At 46.5% G+C, this 19669-nt stretch overlaps 1 protein-coding gene across 9 annotated transcripts in view; it reads left to right on the forward strand.

The window, feature by feature from the left end:
• The window catches only part of NTNG1 (netrin G1), a 343984-nt gene that overhangs the window by 29208 nt on the left and 295107 nt on the right, over positions 1–19669 (forward strand). For all 9 annotated transcript variants that reach the window (XM_075617022.1, XM_075617024.1, XM_075617029.1 and 6 more), the window contains exon 2: positions 5589–6374. In XM_075617022.1, coding sequence (XP_075473137.1) covers positions 6141–6374 — 234 coding nt within the window. In that variant the 5' untranslated portion in view covers positions 5589–6140. The remainder of the gene's footprint in view (positions 1–5588; positions 6375–19669) is intronic.

A 19669-nucleotide genomic window follows, 5' to 3' on the forward strand; every position in this document is an offset into this window, starting at 1 on the left:
GTGTCTTTCTCTCCTTAGTCTCTCTCTCAGTCTCTCTCTCTCTCTCTCAGTCTCTCTCTCTCTCTCTCTCTCAGTCTCTCTCTCTCTCTCTCAGTCTCTCTCTCTCTCTCTCTCTCTCTCTCAGTCTCTCTCTCTCTCTCTCTCTCAGTCTCTCTCTCTCTCTCTCTCTCTCTCTCTCTCTCTCTCTGTCTCTCTCTCAGTCTCTCTCTCTCTCGTCATGTGAAAAAGAAAGTACACCCTCTTTGAATTCTATGGTTTTACGTATCAGGACATAATAACAATCATCTGTTCCTTAGCAGGTCTTAAAATGAGGTAAATACAACCTCAGATGAACAACAACACATGACATACCACACCGTGTCATGATTTATTTAACAAAAATAAAGCCAAAATGGAGAAGCCATGTGTGAAAAACTAAGTATACCTTATGATTCAATAGCTTGTAGAAGCACCTTTAGCAGCAATAACTTGAAGTAATCGTTTTCTGTAGGACTTTATCAGTCTCTCACATTTTTGTGGAGGAATTTTGGCCCACTCTTCTTTACAACGTTGCTTCAGCTCATTGAGGTTTGTGGGCATTTGTTTATGCACAGCTCTCTTAAGGTCCAGCCACAGCATTTCAATCGGGTTGAGGTCTGGACTTTGACTGGGCCATTGCAACACCTTGATTCTTTTCTTTTTCAGCCATTCTGTTGTAGATTTGCTGGTGTGCTTGGGATCATTGTCCTGTTGCATGACCCAATTTCGGCCAAGCTGTAGCTGTCGGACAGATGGCTTCACATTTGACTCTAGAATACTTTGGTATACAGAGGAGTTCATGGTCGACTCAATGACTGCAAGGTTCCCAGGTCCTGTGGCTGCAAAAACAAGCCCAAATCATCACCCCTCCACCACCGTGCTTGACAGTTGGTATGAGGTGTTTGTGCTGATACTGTATGCTGTGTTTGGTTTTCACCAAACGTGGCGCTGTGCATTATGGCCAAACATCTCCACTTTGGTCTCGTCTGTCCAAAGGACATTGTTCCAGAAGTCTTGTGGTTTGTTCAGATGCAACTTTGCAAACCTAAGCAGTGCTGCCATGTTCTTTTTAGAGAGAAGAGGCTTTCTCCTGGCAACCCTTCCAAACAAATCATACTTGCTCAGTCTTTTTCTAATTGTACTGTCATGAACTTTAACATTTAACATGGTAACTGAGGCCTGTAGAGTCTGAGATGTAACTCTTGGGTATTTTGCAATTTCTCTGAGCATTGCATGGTCTGACCTTGGGGTAAATTTGCTGGGATGTCCACTCCTGGGAAGATTGGCAACTGTCTTGAACGTTTTCCACTTTTGAATAATCTTTCTCACTGTAGAATGATGAACTTTAAATTGTTTGAAAATGTCCTTATAATCCTTCCCAGCTTGATGGCAGCAACAATTACTTCTCTAAGATCATTGCTGATGTCTTGCCTCCTTGGCATTGTGTTAACACACACCTGAATGCTCCAGACCAGCAAACTGCTAAAACTTCGGCTTTTATAGAGGTGGTCACACTTGCTGATTATCAATTAATCAGGGGCATTTGATTAGCAGCACCTGTCTGCTACTTAGCATCTTAATTCCTATGGAAGCACTATGGGTGTACTTGGTTTTTCACACATAGCTTCTCCATTTTGGCTTTATTTTTGTTAAATAAATCATGACACAGTGTAATATGTCATGTGTTGTTGTTCATCTGAGGTTGTATTTACCTAATTTTTAGACCTGCTAAGGAACAGATGATTGTTATTATGTCCCGATATGTAAAACCATAGAATTCAAAGAGGGTGTACTTTCTTTTTTACATGACTGTATATATATATATATATATATATATATATATATATATATATATATATATATATATATAGTATGTCTTTATTTATATAGCGCCATTAATGTACAAAGCGCTTCACAATAGTAATACATGTGGTAATCAAATAAATAACAGATAATATAAATAACAGATCATGGGAATAAGTGCATCAGACATAAAAGTAACATTAAGGAAGAGGAGTCCCTGCTCCGAGGAGCTTACAGTCTAATTGGTAGGTAGGGAGAACGTACAGAGACATTAGGAGGAAGTTCTGGTAAGTGCGTCTGCAGGGGGCCAAGCTTTATGTATCATGTGTTCAGAATATCCACAGTGCTATTCATATGCTTCTTTAAGCAGGTGTGTCTTAAGGTGGGTCTTAAAGGTGGATAGAGAGGGTGCTAGTCGGGTATTGAGGGGAAGGGCATTCCAGAGGTGTGGGGCAGTCAGTGAAAAAGGTTTAAGGCGGGAGAGGGCTTTAGATACAAAGGGGGTAGAAAGAAGACATCCTTGAGAAGAACGCAAGAGTCTGGATGGTGCATAACGAGAAATTAGGGCTGAGATGTAAGGAGGGGCAGAGTGGTGTATAGTGAGAGATTAGGGTGAGATGTAAGGAGGGGAGAAGAGTGTAAAGCTTTAAAAGTGAGGAGACTAATGGAGTGTGAGATGCGGGATTTGATCGGAAGCCAGGAGAGGGATTTCATGAGGGGAGATGCTGAGACAGATCTAGGATAGAGTGGAGTGATTCTCGCAGCAGCATTTAGGATAGATTGTAGGGGAGACAGGTGAGAGGCAGGAAGGCCGGACAGCAGGAGGTTACAGTAATCAAGACGGGAGAAAATGATGGCCTGAGTCAGAGTTTTAGCAGTCGAGCAACAGAGGAAAGGGCGTATCTTTGTTATATTGCGGAGGAAAAAGCGACAGGTTTTAGAAATGTTTTGAATGTGACGGGCGAATGTGAGAGAGGAGTTGAGTGTGACCCCAAGGCAGCGTGCTTGGGCTACTAGGTGAATGATCGTACTTCCAACAGTAATGTGGAAGGAGGTAGTAGGGCCAGGTTTGGGAGGAAGTATGAGGATCTCTGTTTTAGCCATGTTGAGTTTAAGGCGGCGGAGGGCCATCCAGGATGATATATATATCCTTCTGTGATGTCACAGTTACCAAGCAGAAGTGGGCGGGACTTAGGCTCCACGAAGTCCCATGTGATGGGCGAGAAGTGTTACTCTGTGTAAGCCCACAAGGATAACCTTCTAAGGCCCTCGTAATCCCAGAGGGGGTAACATTTTCTATAATGATTGTAATATTTATCAGTGGCTTGAAGGGCCTTTCTGACATTTTTGAGTCTTTATATAAATATATTAGCATTGTGTAACAAAGATGGGCACTTTCACTTGCGTTTTGGTAAAAAAAACAAAAAAACAATGTGTGTTTTGTATGTATTTTGGTTCGGCCATAATGGTTGCATTTATTTTTTGGATGGACAAACTCCATTTTTGCAAACAAAAAATTGGGGTGCAATCTTTTAAAAACTTTTTTGCAAATGTTTTCTATTTTTTCTCGAAGTTCAATAAGTTTACTATAAAGAATGTTAAAGAAATTAATCAGAGGTTGAGTTTCTCTTGGGTGTCGGCTCCAGTTTGGAAGTTCGGAATTCAAACCCACAAAAGTCCCCCTCCTTATTGGTGTGCTCCATTGTTTCTATCCCGCAGTGACCGTGTCCCCTTTCTTTGTCCCCTAATAACAATCACCTCATAGTCTCCCTTACCTGCAGGGAACAGTTTAGACCATGGCTCTTCAACTGGTGGCCGTTGGGCCAAATGCGGCCCGTGAAGGACCTTCATGTGACCTTCAGACTCTGTGCTCCTATTCATTTCATGTAAAGAATAGCCCCCAACACCTAAGCCTGGACAACATGACGGGCTGGGCGTTGGCTGATGTTGTATGTGTATGGGTGTTATGTGAGTGAGTGGGGGGGGGAGGGGGCGTGTCAGCGGCAATTTATGGGCTACTATGGAGGGGGAGGAGCGGCCACTCACCATGTTGCCCAAGCAAAGTAGGCCCACCTACCTTCCCATGTTTACCATTGTTGTTTTGTGTGTTTTGTATTAATGTTTGATCATTATTACAACAGCAAAAACGCAAACACAAATGAAAAGAAAATAATAAAAGAGCAATGATGTTGGGGAGTGGAATTACAGTACGATATGTTTGTCACAGCTGGGGCGGTTGTTGATGGTTCAGACTGGGCTGATAAATATCAGGTTTGGGCATGTAGCCCAATTAGTAATCGGTGTTCTGCTGCCCTACATCAGAATAAGATTGTGGCACTCCTAATGTTTTCTAATCAGGCCCCTTTGGAGAACTACTGTAGTTGAAGAGCCTTGCTGGAACCATTGGTTTCTAACTCAAGTCCTCTAAACCCCCCATCAGGTCAGCTTTAAAGGATATCCCGGCTTCAACAGAGGTTGCTCAATCAGAGGCTTAGTAGATTGAAGCAGGAACCGATTCAGCCACCTGTGCTGAAGCTGAGATATCCTTCAACCTTGATCTGTTGTGGGGTTCTTGAGGACTTGAGTTGGGAACCCCTGGTTTAGACGTATAAACATTCAATCCCGTTGCTCCCAGCGCTTCCGGCAACACGTTTCCACCTCCTCCTCCCCGCCACACGCGCACCGCAACTGTTTTCTGAATGTGATAGTGCACATTATTCTGCGTGAGTTTGCTATGCAGACGCACGTTACAAACATCTGCTGGCATTTCTCAGCGGCCGCGGCTTAAATCAAACCCGGAAAGATATCTCCACGCAGTAACAAATTAAATACTACCACCCCCCGTTAGTCAGCTAGTCCGCTCCAGCCCCAGACTTTGGGGGTAATTCATTAAACTGGTATAGTACCAATCAGGTTTCCATGGAATAATAACCCAATCAACACTATTGCAATTTAATAGTGAACCCCCCTCCCCTCCCCCCTTTTTGTTTTTAAATACAAAATGCACACGTGCATTATAGCCACTTGGAATTGCAATAAAACGACAGGTTTCATCATTTCACAACAGATGTAGGATCAAAATCCGAGGTGGAGAAATATACAATACACTGCATTGAAATTGTACAAAAGTGCTGGGGACGTGGTAGCCAACGCCAGTCCTCAAGGGCCACCAACAGGTCAGGTTTAAAGGATATCCCTACTTCAGCACAGGTGGCTCAGTCGAAGACTGTGCCACTGATTGAGCCACCTGTACTGAAGCAGGGATATCCTGAAAACCTGATCTGTTGGTGGCCCTTGAGGACTGAATGAATTTCGAAGTTTGTGTAGGTCAGATTTGAACCCGCGAAAGGTCCATCCTCATTACTCAATATCTCAATTCCGTTCCACCTCAACATCTCATATGGTCCAAACCATTGATATCCTCCTCAAAAATATATATTATAGAGCCGTGGGAAAATCCTCACTCGTGTCCATGAAGGTGAGAAATGGTTTTACGCAAATGAGACTGGAAATCTGAAGTGATATTCAGTCCTACTTTATAATGCCGCAGGTGGAGGTGGGTCTAGAACATGAAATAGTACTATATAGCTATCACATGATCCATAAAACGCTTCTTTCTTGTGGTTAAAAAAAACCCACAAGAAAACCTCTTTGTTAATATTCCTCCTTTTTGATAAGATCAATCAAATGTCAGACTGTGTGGTGTTACAGAAAAACATTGATTTTCAGACAATAAACCTCAATCTTTATTGTGTTTTTTTTTAAAGGTGGCGATGCTACAGGGAAAAGGAAGATTGAGTATCAAGTACTTGACTAAAGCCCTCTAACCTCAGATCCAACCTCTGGACAAAAGATATTGTTCGTTTTATCATCTCGACAACATAAGAGCTTCCTTTTTTTCTATGGCCACAAGCTTCTTTGAGAACTATTCTTGGATATACAAAGAGGAGGCATTTCAGATCTTTCAAGCGTAGAAAGATCAACATATATGACACATTTTCATAAGGGTCCAGAAGAAAGCATCAGAGCCTCCCCTAAAGTCAATGTGACATTGAAACTGCATGTGCAAAGAGGACCCATGAAGGATTTCCATGTTGGCGCCATCTAATATATCACAACCTTCAAATGAGTCTGACGACATTGGGCAGGTGAGATACCAACCCTGAGTATCTTGGGAGGACTAATTATGTTGGGTTCCCATCAGGGCCCTAAACTTGTCCAAAGAGGGTGTCTCATCCTGCCCTGTGCTTGGTTGTAGACAGTTGACGCCTTGTGAATTATCGTGCAATTTGAGTGTTGGTATCGAGAAGGATTTTGCGATGATGTATCTGTCCATGGTCGTGCAGTTTCATGTCCTCTGCGTAACGGTGTCCTCAGCGATGCAGCACGGACACTACGACGTGTGTAAGACGCTAACGAAGTCTGATGAGGAGATCATTTGGGAATATATGGCTTGTCAACCAGAATCCACCGACATGACAAAGTATCTGAAGGTAAAGCTGGATCCTCCTGACAGCACCTGTGGGGACCCTCCGGAAACCTTCTGTGCCATGGTAAGAGACCACGCCCAAACTGTATTCAAGGGGATCTATGTGTCAAGGCATCATTGGTGTTGAGTTGACTCCTACAGAGGTATTCTCATCCTGTGTGTCTCAGAGACAATGCATCAGAGTATACTTTTATCATATTTGGGCCCCTGTGAGTTATGAGGAGAGGCTATATGGGGTAATAGGAGGAGTTATAGGGAACGATTATATGGGGTAAAAGAGGGCGTTATAGGGAGCAGCTATATCGGGTAAGAGGGAGTTATGGGGAGCGCTTACACGGAGCAACAGGAGGAGTTATGGTGAGTGAGTATATGGAGCAGTAGCAGGAGTTATAGGGAGAGGCAATATGGGGTAGTAGGAGGAGTTATAGAAATGTGTTATATGGGGTAATTGGTGGAGGTATAGTAAGCGGTTATATGGAAAAACAGGAGGAGCTATAGGGAGAAGTTATATGGGGTAATAGGAAAAGTTATAGGGAGGGGTTATATGGGGTATTTGGAAGAGCTATAAGGAGCAGTTATATGGAGTAATAGGAGGAGTTATAGAGGGTAGTTATATGGAGCAACGGAAAAAGTTAAAGGGAGAGGTTATATGGGGTAATAGGAGGAGTTATAGGGAACGGTTATATGGGGGGTAATAGGAGGAGTAATAGGGAGCAGTTATATGGGGTAATAGGAGGAGTTATAGGGAGGGGTTATATTGGTAATAGGAGGAGTTATATGGAGGGGTTATATTGGTAATAGGAGGAGTTATAGGGAGGGGTTATATGGGGTAATAGGAAGCGTTATAGGGAGGGGTTATATTGGTAATAGGAGGAGTTATAGGGAGGGGTTATATGGGGTAATAGGAGGAGTTATAGGGAGGGGTTATATGGGGTAATAGGAAGAGTTATAGGGAGGGGTTATATGGGGTAATAGGAAGAGTTATAGGGAGCGGTTATATGGGGTAATAGGAAGAGTTATAGGGAGGGGTTATATGGGGTAATTGGAAGAGTTATAGGGAGGGGTTATATGGGGTAATAGGAAGAGTTATAGGGAGGGGTTATATGGGGTAATAGGAAGAGTTATAGGGAGGGGTTATATGGGGTAATAGGAAGAGTTATAGGGAGCGGTTGTATGTATTATATGCAGCCTCCCCAGATTCACCTCCTTCGCAAATAACCTACTCCAGAATGAATAAATAATTGACAGTAGATAAATATCAATCTTGTGCTGAATCAGAGACCTGAGTAACAGAACCGGTGCGGTTTCACCCAAACACGGAACGGCTCTTAATACGGCACATGAGAGGGCACCTGAATCAGGCAGACGTTGTACAAACACGCAGGGATCATTTATTATTTACGCAGCATTATCCGCTTATCAGGACTGGTATATTCCCACGACAGCGCGGACACGTAACGGGTAAAGGATGTACGTGGTCACGGGGCTGTCAGTAACACCATGCATACCCTAACCTCTCTCCTGCCGAGTAACCGCTCACAGAATTACTAACAGGCTGAGTAGGAAGCAGGTCCCTGTCCCAAGGAACTTACAATCTAGAACAGGCGCAGCCAACTCCAGTCCTCAAGGGTCACCAACAGGGCAGGTTTTCAGGATCTCAGACTGAGACACTGAGCCACCTGTGCAGGGACAGATATAGCCACCTGTGCTGAAGCAGGGAGGGACTGAGCCACCTGTGCTTAAGCTGGGATTTATTGAGCCACCTGTGCTGAAGCAGACATATCCGGAAAACCTGCCCCGTTGTTGGCTCTTGAGGACTGAAGTTGGCCGCCCTGCCCTACAAGAAGGGTTGTGGGGACACAAGAAATTGTGACTGTGAGTTTCTTGGGATCTTCTACTTGTAAAGCACTTTACAGAATGTTTCAGCCCGCGGGAGATATCTAAATGTGGGGACACGGGATACAGGGAATTGTGTTCCACAGTGTGTGTGTGTGTGTGTGTGTGTGTGTGTGTGTTACATGCAGAGCAGTGTGTGTGTGTGTGTGTGTGTGTGTGTGTGTGTGTGTGTGTGTGTGTGTGTGTTACATGCAGAGCAGTGTGTGTGTGTGTGTGTATGTGTGTGTGTTACATGCAGAGCAGTGTGTGTGTGTGTGTGTGTGTGTGTGTGTTACATGCAGAGCAGTGTGTGTGTGTTACATGCAGAGCAGTGTGTGTGTGTTACATGCAGAGCAGTGTGTGTGTGTGTGTGTGTGTGTGTTACATGCAGAGCAGTGTGTGTGTGTTAGATGCAGAGCACTGTGTTTGTGTGTTACATGCAGAGCAGTGTGTGTGTTACATGCAGAGCAATGTGTGTGTGTATGTTACATGCAGAGCAGTGTGTGTGTGTGTTACAATCAGAGCAGGGTGTGTGTGTGTTACATGCAGAGCAGTGTGTGTGTTACATGCAGAGCAGTGTGTGTGTGTATGTGTGTGTGTGTGTGTTACATGCAGAGCAGTGTGTGTGTTACATGCAGAGCAGTGTGTGTGTGTATGTTACATGCAGAGCAATGTGTGTGTTACAAGCAGAGCAGGGTGTGTGTGTGTGTGTGTGTGTGTGTGTGTGTGTGTTACATGCAGTGTGTGTGTGTGTGTGTTTGTGTGTTACAAGCAGAGCACTGTGTGTGTTACATGCAGAGCAGTGTATGTGTGTTACATGCAGAGCAGTGTGTGTGTGTGTTACATGCAGAGCAGTGTGTATGTTACATGCAGAGCATTGTGTGTGTGTGTGTGTGTGTGTGTGTGTGTGTGTGTGTGTGTGTTACATGCAGAGCAGTGTGTGTGTGTGTGTTTCATGCAGAGCAGTGTGTGTGTTTCATGCAGAGCAGTGTGTGTGTGTGTGTGTGTGTGTGTGTGTGTGTGTGTGTGTGTGTGTGTGTGTGTGTGTGTGTGTGTGTGTGTGTTTGTGTGTGTGTGTGTGTGTGTGTTACATGCGGAGCCATTTGTGTGTGTGTTACATGCAGAGCAGTGTGTGCGTGTGTGTTTCATGCAGAGCAGTGTGTGTGTGTGTGTGTGTGTGTGTGTGTGTGTGTGTGTGTGTGTGTGTGTGTGTGTGTGTGTGTGTGTGTGTGTGTGTGTGTGTGTGTGTGTTCCATGCAGAACAGTGTGTGTGTGTGTGTTACATGTAGAGCAGTATGTGTGTATTACATGCAGAGCAGTGTGTGTGTGTTTCTTGCAGAGCAGTGTGTGTGTGTTAAAATCCAGAGCAGTGTGTGTGTGTTTCTTGCAGAGCAGTGTGTGTGTGTTAAAATCCAGAGCAGTGTGTGTGTGTTTCTTGCAGAGCAGTGTGTGTGTGTTAAAATCCAGAGCAGTGTGTGTGTGTTCCATGCAGAGCTGTGTGTGTTACATGCACAGCAGTTTGTTACTGTACATAGTTACATAGTTACATAGTAGATGAGGTTGAAAAAAGACGTACGTCGATCAAGTTCAACCTATGCTAAATTTAGACAACAGATACTTTATCCTTTATCTATACTTATTGATCCAGAGGAAGGCAAACAAAAAACCCCAGTGTCATATCATCCAATGATATCTCATAAGGGGAAAATTGATTCCTTCCTGACTCCAAGAATTGGCATTCGGATTAATCCCTGGATCAACATCCTTCCCATGTATACTTATTTGGTATATCCCTGTATACCTTTCCTATCTAAAAAGATGTCCAACCTTTTTTTGAACAAATCTATTGTATCTGCCATCACAGTCTCCATGGGTAATGAATTCCACATTTTAACTGCCCTGACTGTAAAGAACCCTTTCCTTTGTTGCTGGTGAAATTTCCTTTCCTCCAACCTTAAGGGATGACCCAGCGTCCTTTGTACTGCCCGTGGGATGAATAGTTCTTTTGAAAGCTCCTTGTATTGTCCCTGAATATATTTGTATACAGTTATCATATCCCCTCTTAGACGCCTCTTTTCTAATGTAAATAAATCTAATTTAGCTAGCCTCTCCTCATAAGTTAGAATGTCCATCCCCTTTATTAATTTGGTGGTTCTTCTCTGCACTCTCTCTAATTCCATAATGTTTTTTCTTAGGATTGGTGCCCAAAATTGTACTCCGTATTCAAGGTGTGGTCTTACTAATGCTTTGTAGAGGGTCATAATTATGTTTACTTCCCTTCCATCCATTGCCCGTTTGATGCAAGATAAGATCTTGTTTGCCTTTGCAGCTACTGCATGACATTGGGCACTATTGCTAAGCCTGCTGTCTACAAGCACTCCTAAATCCTTCTCCATCAAGGATTCCCCCAATATATCTCCATTTAATTTGTAAGTCGCCTTTTTATTCTTGCATCCCAAATGCATAACCTTACATTTATCTGTATTAAACCTCATCTGCCATTTACCTGCCCACGTTTCCAGTCTCTCCAAGTCCTTCTGAAGAGAAATTACATCCTGCTCTGATTCTATTACCTTACACAATTTAGTATCATCAGCAAAGATGGAGACTTTGCTCTCGATCCCAACCTCAAGGTCATTAATAAACAAGTTAAAAAGCAGGGGTCCCAGTACCGAACCCTGAGGTACTCCACTCACGACTTTAGCCCAACCTGAAAAAGTTCCATTTATGACAACCCTCTGTTGTCTGTCCTTTAACCAGTTTTCAATCCAGGTGCATATATTATTACTGAGTCCAATTTTCTTTATTTTGTACACCAACCTCTTATGTGAAACCGTATCAAAAGCCTTTGCAAAATCTAAGTAGACCACATCAACTGCATTACCCTGGTCTAAATTCCTACTTACCTCCTCAAAGAAACAAATAAGATTAGTTTGGCATGATCTATCCTTTATAAATCCAAGCTATTACTAATAATGTTGTTTTCCATTAGGTATTCCTGAATATTATCCCGTATTAAACCTTAAAGTAGTTTCCCCTGTATTGAAGTCAGGCTTACAGGTCTGTAATTCCCAGGTTGTGATCTAGCTTCCTTTTTTAAATATAGGCACCACATCTGCTTTACGCCAATCTTGTGGGTCTGAGCCTGTGGAAATGGAGTCCTTGAATATTAAATGTAATGATTTGGCTATTACTGAGCTTAACTCCTTTAGAACTCTTGGATGTATGCCATCTGGGCCTTATTTATTTTATTTTTTTCAAGCCGCCTATGAACTTCTTCCTCAGTTAACCAATTGTTCATTAATATGGAGGTTGTGGCTTCCTCCTGTGGCTTCCTACGATTGAACTTGATTCTTCCCTGGTAAACACAGAGGCAAAGAATTTGTTTAATACCTCTGCTTTTTCCTTATCTCCATTAATCTGCCTGCCCATCTCACACTGAAAGGGTCCTATATTTTCTTTCCTGTTTTTTTTAAATTTTTATTAAGGTATTTAAATAATTATTTAGGGTGGTTCTTACTTTCTATTGCAATCCTTTTTTCATTATCCATTTTTGCTAATTTGATTGCCCTTTTGCAATTTTTGTTACATCTACTATATATTTCTCAAACAGTCATATGTTTCTATGTCTGTATGTGTCTCCCTGTGTCCCTCCCTGTGTCCCTAGCGGCAATCCCATTGGACCTTGGGCCAGGCCAATGAGATTGCTCCCTTGGCCCGCCCGCCCGCCCCTGCACACCTCTCATTGGCCTGAGGCGGAGTGACGGGCCAAAGGAGAGACACACAAACACACTCACTCTCCTCGGATCTGCGCCAGTCCCACTCTCCACCCCCTCTCACTCCCGTCGTGTGTGTGTGTGTGTGTGTGTGCCCCCCTCACCGCAACCCCCCCGCCCCCCCTCACCGCAAACCCCCCCGCCCCCCCTCACTGCAAACTCCCCGCCCCCCCTCACTGCAAATCCCCCCCGCACCGCAAACCCCCCGCCCCCCCCTCACCGCAAACCCGCCGCCCCCCCTCACCGCAAACCCCCCGCCCCCCCTCACCGCAAACCCCCCGCCCCCCCTCACCGCAAACCCCCCGCCCCCCCTCACCGCAAACCTAAGCCTCCCCGGCGCCAAGCCTGCTCCACCTCACCTCTCACACACCGCCAGCAAAACTCCCGCCGCCTCTCACACGCCGCCTCACTCAGCTCTTCTCATCGTGGCCCCGTCTTACCGCCGGGAGCGCCAGCAAGCAGTTAACCCCCCCGCGGCCGAGCCGGGAGCACGGGGGGCGCAAGGAGGTAACCTCCCCCCCCCACCACACACAACCCCCCCCCCGCGGCCGAACCGGGAGCACCGGGGGCGCAAGGAGGTAACCTTCCCCCCTCCACACAACCCCCCCCCCCCCACACAACCCCCCCCTCCACACATCCCCCCCCCACCAACCCCCCCCCCCCACACAACCCCCCCCCCCCCACACACAACCCCCCCACACACACACACACAACCCCCCCCCTCACACACACACAACCCCCCCCCCCGCTGGCGCAAGGAGGTACACACACACACTGACACACACACAGTGACACACACACACACAGTGACACACACTGACTGACACACACTGACTGACACACAGTCACACTCTGACTGACACACACTGACTGACACACAGTCACACACTGACTGACACACACTGACTGACACACACTGACTGACATACAGTCACACACTGACACACACTGACTGACACACAGTCACACACTGACTGACACACAGTCACACACTGACTGACACACAGTCACACAGACACTCGCCCACTCACCCACTCACCCACTCACCGCCGCACGCAAACACTGACTGACGCACACTGACTGAGGCACACACACACACTGACTGCCTGACACACACTGAATGGCGCCCGCGCACACACATTGACTGACGCGCGTACACACACCCTGACTAACGCACACACCTGAGACACACATACTGACTGACGCACACACACGCACACACACCCTGACTGACGCACGCACACACACCCTGACTGACGCACGCACACACACCCTGACTGACGCACGCACACACCCTGACTGACGCACGCACACACACCCTGACTGACTCACGCACACACACCCTGACTGACGCACGCGCACACACACCCTGACTGACGCACGCGCACACACACCCTGACTGACGCACGCGCACACACACCCTGACTGACGCACGCGCACACACCTTGACTGACGCACGCGCACACACCCTGACTGACGCACGCAACACACACACACCCTGACTGACGCACGCACACACACACCCTGACTGACGCACGCGCACACACACCCTGACTGACGCACGCGCACACACACCCTGACGCACGCACACACACACACACCCTGACTGACGCACGCACACACACACACTGACTGGCGCACACACACACACACTGACTGCCGCACACACACACACTGACTGGCGCACACACACACACACTGACTGGCGCACACACATACTGACTGAGGCACACACGCACGCACACACTGACAGTGTGTGTGTGTGTGCGTCACTCAGTCTGTGTGTGTGTACACACCCTGACTGACGCACGCGCACACACACCCTGACTGACGCACGCGCACACACCTTGACTGACGCACGCGCACACACCCTGACTGACGCACGCAACACACACACACCCTGACTGACGCACGCACACACACACCCTGGCTGACGCACGCGCACACACACCCTGACTGACGCACGCGCACACACACCCTGACGCACGCACACACACCCTGACTGACGCACGCACACACACACCCTGACTGACGCACGCACACACACACCCTGACTGACGCACGCACACACACACCCTGACTGACGCACGCACACACACACCCTGACTGACGCACGCACACACACACTGACTGGCGCACACACACACACACTGACTGCCGCACACACACACACTGACTGGCGCACACACACACACACTGACTGGCGCACACACATACTGACTGAGGCACACACGCACGCACACACTGACAGTGTGTGTGTGTGTGTGCGTCACTCAGTCTGTGTGTGTGTGTTTGTGTTTCTGCGTCAGACTCACTGACGCACGCGCACACAGACACACTGACTGACGCACAGACAATGACTGACGCACACACTGCATGAAGCTGTAAAGGGGGACAAACAGAGCTGTAAAGGAGGGGGGGGACTGGATTGATGTGAATGGGGGATAAACAGAGAGAGGGGGGAGGAGAGAGGAGACAGAGAGGAGCGGGAACATTACATCCCGGGCAACGCCGGGTCTCTCAGCTAGTTCCTTATAATTCTGATACGATGTCTCTGTCCCTTCTGACTTAAAGAATCTAAACGCCTTCCTCTTCTTGTCCATTTCCTCCCCTACCTGTTTATTTAGCCACATTGGTTTTGACTTATTTCTTTTATACTTATTACCCAAGGTTATACACTGATAAGTGTGCTTTTCTAACAATGTTTTAAAGACTGCCCATTTATCTTCTACATTTTTCCCTGCAAAAACATCATCCCATTGTATTACTACTAGATTATACCTCAGTTTATTAAAATCTGCCTTTCTAAAGATTAAGGTCTTTGTTGAACCCAAGTAATCAGTTTTTTGATAATTTATTTAAAATGAGACCATGTTATGATCACTGTTAGCCAAATGTTCCAGGACTTGAATATTTGTTATTACTTCTACATTGTATGATATGACCAAATCCAGTATTACCCCTCTCCTGGTTGGTTCCTCAATAATTTGGGTCATATAATTGTCTTTAAGCACCCCCAAAAACCTGTTCCCTTTTGTTGTAACGCTAATCTCATTGCCCCAGTCTATGTCTGGATAATTAAAATCCCCCATTATGCAAACATGACCCAGTTTTGATGCCTTCTCCATTTGCAAAAGTATTTTGGCTTCCTCAATCTCACAGATATTTGGTGGTTTATAGCATATTCCCACAAACATTTTCTTTATACTTTTACCTCCACTGCTAATTTCTATCCACAAGGTCTCTACATTTTCATCATTCCCTTCATAAACATCATCCCTTATAATAGGTTTTAGAGCCGGTTTAACATATAAACATACTCCACCTCCCCTTCTATTTGTTCGATCCTTCCAAAAAAGGGAATAACCCTCTAAATGAACTGTCCAGTCATGAGTTTCATCCCACCATGTTTCAGTAATGCCTATGATATCATACTGCTCCCTTGCAGCTATTAATTCAAGCTCCCCCATTTTATCTGTCAGGCTTCTTGCATTAGCAAGCATGCATTTCAGTTTGTTTTCAGCCTGTACTATTATCTTATCTGCTCCTTCCTTTCTGCGCCCACTTGGTTTAGGCTTTAGAAATGTTCTAGTATTATCTGTATTTACTATGGGTGTCTCACTGCTTGTCAAACTTGCACTTGCCCCCATTCTACCTCCATACCACCTTGTATCCTCATCTTCCATTTAGTTCCTTATCTGTTTCATTCCCCTCCCCCCTCCATCCTAATTTTGTGTGTGTTACATGTTGAGCAGAGTGTGTGTGGTACATGCAGAGCTGTGTGTGTGTGTGTGTGTGTGGTACATGCAGAGCAGTGTGTGTGTGTGTGTGTGTGTGTGTGTGTGTGTTACATGCCGAGCAGTTTGTGTGTGTGTATTACATGCATAGTAGTGTGCGTTACATTCAGAGCAGTTCGTGTGTGTTACATGCATAGTAGTGTGTGTGTGTGTTACATGCAGAGCAATGTTTATCTGTACCATTCAGCAGAGCAGTGTGTATCTGTAACATGCAGAGCAGTGTGTATCTTTAACACGCAGAGCAGTGTGTATATGTAACACGTAAAGTGGTGTGTATGTGTAACACGCAGAGCGGTGTGTATGTGTAACACGCAGGGTAGTGTGTATGTGTAACATGCAGAGCGGTGTATATGTGTAACACGCAGAGCAGTGTGTATGTGTAACACGCAGAGCAGTGTATCTGTAACACGCAGAGCGGTGTGTATGTGTAATACGCAGAACAGTGTGAATGTGTAACACGCAGAGTGGTGTGTATGTGTAATACACAGAGCAGTGTGTATGTGTAACACGCAGAGCAGTGTGTATGTGTAACACGCAGAGCAGTGTGTATGTGTAACACGCAGAGCAGTGTGCATGTGTAACACGCAGAGCGGTGTGTATGATTAACACGCAGAGCAGTGTGTATGTGCAACACGCAGAGCAGTGTGCATGTGTAACACGCAGAGCGGTGTGTATGAGTAACACACAGAGCAGTGTGTAGGTGTAACATGCAGAGCAGTGTGTGTATGTGTAACACGCAGAGCAGAGTGTGTACCGCAGAGCAGTGTATGTAACACGCAGAGCAGAGTGTACCGCAGAGCAGTGTGCATGTGTAACACGCAGAGTGGTGTGTATGAGTAACATGCAGAGCAGTGTGTATGTGTAATATGCAGAGCAGTGTGTATGTGTAACACGCAGAGCAGTGTGTATGTGTAACACGCAGAGCACTGTGTATGTGTAACACGCAGAGCAGTGTGAATGTGTAACACTCAGAGCAGTGTGTATCTGTAACATGCAGAGCGGTGTGTATGTGTAACACGCAGAGCAGTGTGTATGAGTAACACGCAGAGCAGTGTGTATGAGTAACACGCAGAGCAGTGTGCATGTGTAACACGCAGAGCAGTGTGTATGTGTAACACGCAGAGCAGTGTGTATCTGTAACATGCAGAGCGGTGTGTATGTGTAACACGCAGAGCAGTGTGCATGTGTAACACGCAGAGCGGTGTGTATGTGTAACACGCAGAGCAGTGTGCATGTGTAACACGCAGAGCAGTGTGCATGTGTAACACGCAGAGCGGTGTGTATGAGTAACACGCAGAGCAGTGTGTATGTGTAACACGCAGAGCAGTATGTATGTGTAACACGCAGTCCTCCTGCATGCTATGTACATGCATTTTGATGGATGACAGCTTTACATGCAGCGACTGCCGTATTACTCGCACTTTCAGTGGTTAGCCTCTCCTTAGTAAAGTCTGACACGCAGATGGCGTGTGCACATGCTGTACGAGCACCGCCACCATGCAGGTGCTTATTTTGCCTCCTGACAGCCTCCGGACACGCTCGGATAGAGAACGAGCTTGTTTTACAGCCAGGAATTCAGCTGGTAACATCTCGCCTATTCATCACAGCAGCACGTGGACAGTGTCCCAGTGAGCTCGCGACCGCCCGCGGAGAAACCATGTGAGGTTATAGCGCACCGCGCACGGCTCCTCCTGCGTCGTGTTTCATTTAATATCGGTGACTGTGTTAGGCGGTTGTAGACATTTATCAAAGTTGTATTCTGCTGAGTGCTCATTTGCATGCCATTACCCAGACTCCCTGGCTGCAGTGGAAGACGTGTCTACTAAGAGATAATGGGGAAGGGCAGGGTGCAGACCTGTCCGAGGCGTGTGACTGCGCTCACAAGTGGGGTTTATTTTATTAGCAAATTGAAAATGTTTTCTCCGAGACACGGTGCAGGACTTTTTTCTTTAGCGTCCGTGTCAGATTATGAAGCACTCCCTAACTGCTCCTATAACTCCTCCCCTAACTGCTCCTATAACCGCTCCCTATAACTCCTCCCCTAACTGCTCCTATAACTCCTCCCCTAACTGCTCCTATAACCGCTCCCTATAACTCCTCCCCTAACTGCTCCTATAACTCCTCCCCTAACTGCTCCTATAACCGCTCCCTATAACCCCTCCCCTAACTGCTCATATAACTCCTCCCCTACCTGCTCCTATAACCTCTTCCTATAACTCCTCCCCTAACTGCTCCTATAACTGCTCCCTATAAATCCTCCCCTAACTGCTCCTATAACCGCTCCCTATAACTCCTGCCCTAACTGCTCCTATAACTCCTCCCCTAACTGCTCCTATAACTCCTCCCCTAACTGCTCCTATAACTCCTCCCCTAACTGCTCCTATAACCCCTTCCTATAACTCCTCCCCTAACTGCTCCTATAACTCCTCCCCTAACTGCTCCTATAACTCCTCCCCTAACTGCTCCTATAACTCCTCCCCTAACTGCTCCTATAACCGCTCCCTATAACTCCTCCCCTAACTGCTCCTATAACTCCTCCCCTAACTGCTCCTATAACCGCTCCCTATAACTCCTCCCCTAACTGCTCCTATAACTCCTCCCCTAACTGCTCCTATAACCGCTCCCTATAACCCCTCCCCTAACTGCTCATATAACTCCTCCCCTACCTGCTCCTATAACCTCTTCCTATAACTCCTCCCCTAACTGCTCCTATAACTGCTCCCTATAAATCCTCCCCTAACTGCTCCTATAACCGCTCCCTATAACTCCTGCCCTAACTGCTCCTATAACTCCTCCCCTAACTGCTCCTATAACTCCTCCCCTAACTGCTCCTATAACTCCTCCCCTAACTGCTCCTATAACCCCTTCCTATAACTCCTCCCCTAACTGCTCCTATAACTCCTCCCCTAACTGCTCCTATAACTCCTCCCCTAACTGCTCCTATAACCGCTCCCTATAACTCCTCCCCTAACTGCTGCTATAACTCCTCCCCTAACTGCTCCTATAACCTCTTCCTATAACTCCTCCCCTAACTGCTCCCTATAAGTCCTCCCCTAACTGCTCCTATAACCTCTTCCTATAACTCCTCCCCTAACTGCTCCCTATAACTCCTCCCCTAACGGCTCATATAACTGCTCCCTATAACTCCTCCCTAACTGCTCCTATAACTCCTCCCCTAACTGCTCCTATAACCGCTCCCTATAACTCCTCCCCTAACTGCTCCTATAACTCCTCCCCTAACTGCTCCTATAACCGCTCCCTATAACCCCTCCCCTAACTGCTCATATAACTCCTCCCCTACCTGCTCCTATAACCTCTTCCTATAACTCCTCCCCTAACTGCTCCTATAACTGCTCCCTATAAATCCTCCCCTAACTGCTCCTATAACCGCTCCCTATAACTCCTGCCCTAACTGCTCCTATAACTCCTCCCCTAACTGCTCCTATAACTCCTCCCCTAACTGCTCCTATAACTCCTCCCCTAACTGCTCCTATAACCCCTTCCTATAACTCCTCCCCTAACTGCTCCTATAACTCCTCCCCTAACTGCTCCTATAACTCCTCCCCTAACTGCTCCTATAACCGCTCCCTATAACTCCTCCCCTAACTGCTGCTATAACTCCTCCCCTAACTGCTCCTATAACCTCTTCCTATAACTCCTCCCCTAACTGCTCCCTATAAGTCCTCCCCTAACTGCTCCTATAACCTCTTCCTATAACTCCTCCCCTAACTGCTCCCTATAACTCCTCCCCTAACGGCTCATATAACTGCTCCCTATAACTCCTCCCTAACTGCTCCTATAACTCCTCCCCTAACTGCTCCTATAACCGCTCCCTATAACTCCTCCCCTAACTGCTCCTATAACTCCTCCCCTAACTGCTCCTATAACCGCTCCCTATAACCCCTCCCCTA

The sequence above is a fragment of the Ascaphus truei genome, chromosome 10, assembly GCF_040206685.1.
Source record: "Ascaphus truei isolate aAscTru1 chromosome 10, aAscTru1.hap1, whole genome shotgun sequence".
Taxonomy (NCBI): domain Eukaryota; kingdom Metazoa; phylum Chordata; class Amphibia; order Anura; family Ascaphidae; genus Ascaphus; species Ascaphus truei.